This window comes from Lupinus angustifolius, chromosome LG05 (genome assembly GCF_001865875.1).
Source record: "Lupinus angustifolius cultivar Tanjil chromosome LG05, LupAngTanjil_v1.0, whole genome shotgun sequence".
Classification (NCBI taxonomy): domain Eukaryota; kingdom Viridiplantae; phylum Streptophyta; class Magnoliopsida; order Fabales; family Fabaceae; genus Lupinus; species Lupinus angustifolius.
The window spans coordinates 19,001,692-19,008,137 of NC_032013.1; the positions used below are offsets into that span (position 1 = coordinate 19,001,692).

Below are 6,446 nucleotides of genomic sequence, written 5' to 3' on the forward strand. Positions count from 1 at the left end.
ATTAATCATAGCCTACACATGATTGAAATTTCTGTTATGGATGAGCTAAAACCTATCTGCATCTGATTCATAAAATGACATCAAATTTTAATGTTTGTTTGCACGTATGCTAAATAGGGGGTCTACTTTTTTTGGTATAACCAAAGTATCCATTTATGTTATACGGATAAAGAATTAATCTTTTACTAGATGCATGGCTGCCCTCCTAAAAAATGTTGCTCTCATGAATCGAACAATTTCCCCTTTCTGAGTCTATACTTGTTTATCTGAATTTACAGTTAATGATAATTAATTAGTGTTTTGTGCCTAGTTATGGATCACAAGTTGCTTATACCTTGCAAAAAGGGAAGACTTTCTCAATATTTAAGTAGAATCTTATTTGTTTTACAGCTTTTGTTAACTACCTTTCATTTATTGGCCATTTATTCTTATAAATACTCTTTTACATAAGAAGCTATACTAGCCAGGTTGTTAGTGTCAGTCACTTATTATGCCAGTCACCTCTTATGCATTTACAACCTTAATTGTTAGGGAAGTTAGTCCTAACAATTAGTAATCAAATATAGTGAAGGCCACCAACAACACTAATGTCTAGTGGTGTAAGGCCCCGCTGGATTCTTAGAATGACTAAAAGATCAAAAAGTTTGATTCTTGGAAGTAACACTTGTTGAGAGGGGCATTTACACACCGAAAAAAGATTAGTTCTGAGGGGATACCTTGATAATATTAAAAAATAATAATGAAGGCCACTCAAAACAACACTTATCTTATCTGTTTAACATTTTGAAAAAGGTATATATTAGTAATCAAATAGTACAGAAGCACATGACAAATGTATTGAAGGCCACTCAAAACATCCACACCAACTCCAAAGGGTATAATATATATAACCCATGTCAGAAAGTTAGAGAATACAGTAAAGATAACAACTCCATAAACAAAGCAAGAGAAGGAAAAGTAAGGGTAGGTGGTCCTACACAACCCTCTTACAAGTATCCTACACAGGCTGTTAAAGGGAACCAAATAATGCAAAGCCTGATGGGTCACATGGACTAAAAAGCAAACTGACACAACACATGCTCTTGCCTCTTAAGTGCACATGCACATGTTAACACCCTCTATCCACTTAATAACACCACCTTAACCCTTTTTCCTTCTCTCTAATAATATATTTTTTCTTGTTCCTGAACTAAGCATTGAAAAAGCAAACCCAAACTATTATTAAACTTCTCACAAGTCACAACACCTCACAAATCAGAAACCCTTTCAGTTCTATATAATATTGTACACAACAATTAACTGAAAAGTAAACTATAGTTAGGACTTAGGACATTACATATGATCTTCATCATATATAACAACTTTGATGTCTTGTTCCTTATTTCTCAGATGGAATTGGATCTATAGAGAGGGCTCTACGGTACAAAGTGGTTTGGCTGCAAATAAAGTGCATTGCAAGTGCCTGTGGCATGTTATTAAGTGGTCATTAGTGAGGCCAGATGCTTGCATGAATGAATGAATCACTGTAGGGCCAACAAACCTAAAACCTCTTCTAACCATATCTTTGCTTATGCTCTCTGATTTTGATGTCTTCACTGGTATCTTGTGGCCAAACTTGTATTGAGTTGAGATCGGTTTATGATTTACAAACCCCCAAATATACTTGTCAAATGAACCAAAGTTCTTCTTAACCTGTAATAAGCCAATTTACAAAGCATATATTAGCAAATTCATAACTAGAAATGTCTATAGCATGATCTATATTATCAGCTAAAAGTAAATAAATTAGACAAATGCTCCTCCTGCCTTCTATTCTACTAGTTTTTAGAAGGAAAAAATATTTCGGCAAAAACTAATTTAAGGTTAAAGTTGTTGCCATGTGATAAGAAGGTCACATTCTCGAATCATGAAATTAAATTTGAGGTAAGTTTGGGTACTATAGACTCACATAGTGGATTTGGGTTTGACCCTTCCTTGAATAAGAACTTTATAAGACTAAGTTTCTCTTTTAGTAAAGATTAATCTCTAACTTGTGTAAAACAATAGTAGCTAAAATTGTATAATGTACTATACAAATCGGTTTTGAATTAAGCTACAGTTTAAAATTTGGTATAGAGATCAATCAGCTCATGTGGGACCAGGAATTAAAACTCCTAACCTACCATGGAACATACTTGTCTCTAACTTTGTTGTCAATAGGTGAATTAAATAGAGCATAACAAGATGCAGATGAGAACAAGTCATCATTAATACTCTTTAACTAATCTGTTATTTCCTACTAGAATATTCACATAAAGTTAATTAAACTAGTGTTTTAGGGGACATAATATGAAAAGAAGATAGACCAAGTAGAAAAGAATGATGAAAAGGGTACAGTTTTTTAGGCTCAATGGTTGCATATTTACCTCTAAAATTTTGTTAGCATTATCAACAACTCCTCTAACTTTGCTTATATCAATGCCATATTCTGAACTAATAGACATCATTTGCTTATCAGTCAAGTTGGCCACAATTTCTGCATCAAATTCTGAAAATGCACTCCTGCACATGATTTAATATTATTAGTTTCCTTCTTTTGAGGGACCAAAAATATATGCATATGAAGGAGTTTTATCATAACCAAACCTGAAATCTAGTCTTTTTTTCAAAGTTGAGGTCCAATCAGATCCAACTTGAGCACCACATAATATTAGAAGTTCAAACAACATCCTGATTTCACAATAGAGTTCATGTCAATTTTTGTCATCAATATTTCTCTGTACAATTTTTGGTGTGACTTGGGTGTTGCAGAAAAAGGGAAAAGTAGTGTCTTACTTTTCATCATGAACTGGAACTCCCCATTCTTCATCATGATAAGCAATATAGATAGGATCTGTTTTTCAAACATGACATTAGATTAGCACATTCTATTTCCAAATATGGCAATAAAAATCAATACTTAAAACATATATGAATTGTAATAATATGGCATTTGTGAAAGCTTATAAAGAGTTTATTTCGTTTTATGTGAACAATAACAATCAAGCCTTTATTCTCACTAGGATCGGCATTTCTGGTTATATTAACAATTTCTAAAAATAAATCTGTACAAATTGATTATGGAAATAGTTAATGATGTCCTACACACTCCTTTTAGCTTATTTCAATAAGCTTATAAAAAGGCTTATTCCAAATTAAGTTGTTTACCCAAAATCTCATTTAAGGCTTTGTTTGCGAGTTGGATTTTGGAGTGAAAAACAGAGAAAGAAAAGACTTGAGAACCATGTAATACACTTGTAGCCTTGTAGGATGACTCTAAATGTGTCATTTCCCTTCGAAACTCAACTCGTAAACAGAACCTTAAGTTTATTATCAAATACCTGAATTGGCTGTGATAAAGCTGCATCTCTTCTGCTCCTCAGCTATCTTTGTTGTAAGAGTGATTGAAGGATCAAGAGGAACAACAAGTCTTTCAAATTTTGCAGACTTTGATCTTCCATAATGAGCAATCTTCATTTTTCTCTGTGCTTGTTGAAATGCCACCTGTTCCCTCCTCACTGCAGCTATGCTCCCTGGTGAGTCAGTGATCAAAGAGGAAGAGTAATTCAATGATGCCTCAATGATAGAGCCTGTTCCATAGGACCCTTCCTTAAAACTCTTGGATTTCTTCCTCTCCAAAGTTGGAGTCTTTATGGAGCTTCTTGGTGTTGTAACAATCTTTTCAGAACTTGTGTTTAGCCCATTGTTGTCACTGCCTCTCTTTATAGCCGGAGGCCTTGGGGACTTCAACTTTGGTGAAACTGGTGGTGTCAATGATGAGGTCTTGCTCGGAAGTGGTGGTGATGGTGGAGAAAGTGACTTTGGTGTCACTTTCTTAATTGAATTTCGTCTTTCGAGGGTTGGAACACGGTTACAGGTCGGTTGAAGAACCGGCCTGTCGTTGATTTTGGCCATATGAGGCGCAGTTATAGTGGTGGTGGTAGTGGCAGTGGTAGCGATTTCTAAGCCTACAGTCACTTTGGCCTTAGAGTTGCACATATTGATTACTAATTAGTATGAAAAAGGACTAATATGTATAAAGTGGATGTAATGGCAATGGCACAATGATCAAAGGGTAAGGGAGGAAATGAGGGATTGAAGGAGATGGAAGGGAGGGTTGTGGGGTTTTATAAAATGTGGGGATGGTGGGACATGTATAAGGGAAATTGTAACATGGGAAGGTGGGTATCTGCCATACAACCTCTTGTGAGGGTATTACTTTTTCAAATCTATACCATGAGGGGTGAATGTGACAGGGCTCTAAATTTTGGACACTTAAGTTTTGTTTACGAGTTGATTTTGGAGGACAAAGGAGGGAAGAGTAGAACTTGGGAGCTATTAAATACACTTTTGAGATGACTATCAAACCTTCTATTTATCTTCTTTCCTCTCCAAAATCAAACTCGCAAACATACTCTTAGTGGAATCTCGGATGGGAGGGTAGATGTACGTAGTCTTATTCCTGCAAGCGAAAAAGATTTTTGTTTTTAGGATTTGAACCCGTGATATCACAATTACTAAGCAACAACCTTACTGTTGTACAAAGAGGCTGTTTTGAGAATTTAAACACATAATTTCAAGTTAATAATAATTGTTGTTGTTATAAATCAATTTTATGAGGAGTATACTCACATTTTGGTAATTTTTATGCCTTCAAAGAGATTAGTTGACGATAACATAGTGCACATGCAAAAGTATTAGTATAATGGTATTATAATTTAGAAATATCATCTTTCAGTTAGGAGAGAATCAAGGAAGGTTATTAGAGGATTAGTTGGGTGGAATGTTGTGCTGTGATGGAATCATTAATGATGTGTTTTCTTGCATGTAGCTTCCTGATTCCTCATTTCATGTATGCAGTAGATATGTGACTTCTCAAGGATTTTTAATGTAGGAGTGATGGATAAGAAAGGTAAAAATGGAAGAAAAAGACCAATCATTGGGTCCATTTCTTTTTATCTGTCTGGAATCTCAGTGTCCTTTTCTTTCTCCCTATGTGTGTGGATGGGAGGGTGCAAACAGTTTTGGGCTAGAAGCACATGACTACCTTTATAAGAACCATACAAAGTGAGTACTATGAACAAATTAAGGTCCTTCTGGATTGAATATCAATGGGAAAAGAATCGTCCCCAATATCTGAGAATTAAATTATTGTTTTTGTTTTTATATTCAAAGATAAAAGCGTCATTATATTATATTTAAAGAGTAAAAGTGCAATATCATATCATTTTTTCCTTTGTTTTCTTATGCACTTCACTCTATTACTAGAGAGAATTTGGACCAAAAACAATGATATTGTAACTCATATAATAAGAGAGAATGAGGTCATGTGAAACTTTTTATGGGGTTTGATGACACTTCAACTTTTTTTTCTTCATGTTTATGTCCAACTTCTGGTTTATGTATCTTCCATGCAAACTTAGTGTCACATTAGTTTCATTAGTGGTTTTTACTATAAAGCAATTTAGGCTTACAATTGCAATGTTAAAATCCATTTAGAAGACAAAATTGTACTCTATCCATTAGACTAACATTCATTTATCATCACCATTCTGAGGATTCCAAGCTAGACAACCACTTTAATTGATGAAACAGTTCATTTTCTTCTTCTGCTAAAAAATGGGTGATCCAGTCATTGCAGCCTCACCACACAAGCTGAAAGACTGTTTTTAGAATTTGAATCCATGATCTCATAGCTACTAAGTAACAATTTTACGGTTGTTCCAAACTTACCCTATTATTATTTATTTTTTGTTAATGATTTAAAATTTATATTTCAATTTGAGCCCGTTATTTTCCTTGATAAAATGAAATACATGCTCTATAAATCAGTGATGAAAATCTTTGATCTTTCATTTAACTCATCTAGAGAAATTTGGGCTATTGATTTTGATCCCATGAAATTCTTGTGCTCAAAGTCTTATGGATGTATTCTAGATGCAGTTTTAGTAATAACTAATAAGTAATAACCTATCTCTTTGATGCCTTACAGAGTAGTAGATCTTATAAAAGGAAAATGTTTCAATTTTATTTTAGTGATTTAACAAATAGTAATCTCTGAAATGTGAGTGAAATTGGATATTATTGTCTACTAGATGTAAAGTTAGAATAAATGTACCATATAGAAATGCAAAACAGTAAATGTGATGTCCCCTAAGTTAGAAAACTAAAGGAGTTGTTCATAGAAAAATATTATGGTTCCAGGAAATAACATTATTGATCTAAAAAAAGTACTGACTTTGTCCAGATTTCTGAAACATGCTATTACATACATTATTCACCTCTAATGGTAAAAAGTTAGTTTATTAGTGCAAAACCTCACTAGATCCCTAAATAAAATAAAATGTCAAAAGTTCAAATTCTAAGAAAAATATTTATTGGAGAGATAACCACGTATTTTGTAAGATATTAATTCGTTAGCCATAAGC

At 33.7% G+C, this 6,446-nt stretch overlaps 1 protein-coding gene across 2 annotated transcripts; it reads right to left on the minus strand.

Annotated features, from left to right (window-relative positions):
* On the minus strand, nucleotides 1,201-4,223 carry LOC109347973. 2 transcript variants are annotated; one of them, XM_019588134.1, is made up of 6 exons: nucleotides 3,360-4,223; nucleotides 2,815-2,872; nucleotides 2,626-2,709; nucleotides 2,406-2,541; nucleotides 1,355-1,692; nucleotides 1,201-1,324 (listed from the first exon to the last, which is right to left on the minus strand). In XM_019588134.1, exons 1-5 carry the CDS (start codon nucleotides 4,015-4,017, stop codon nucleotides 1,402-1,404), a joined length of 1,227 nt encoding a protein of 408 aa, XP_019443679.1. In that variant the 5' UTR covers nucleotides 4,018-4,223; the 3' UTR covers nucleotides 1,201-1,324; nucleotides 1,355-1,401. The 2 variants fall into 2 exon arrangements, with proteins under 2 accessions (XP_019443679.1, XP_019443678.1); XM_019588133.1 differs by having other exon boundaries at nucleotides 1,201-1,692; nucleotides 3,360-4,222.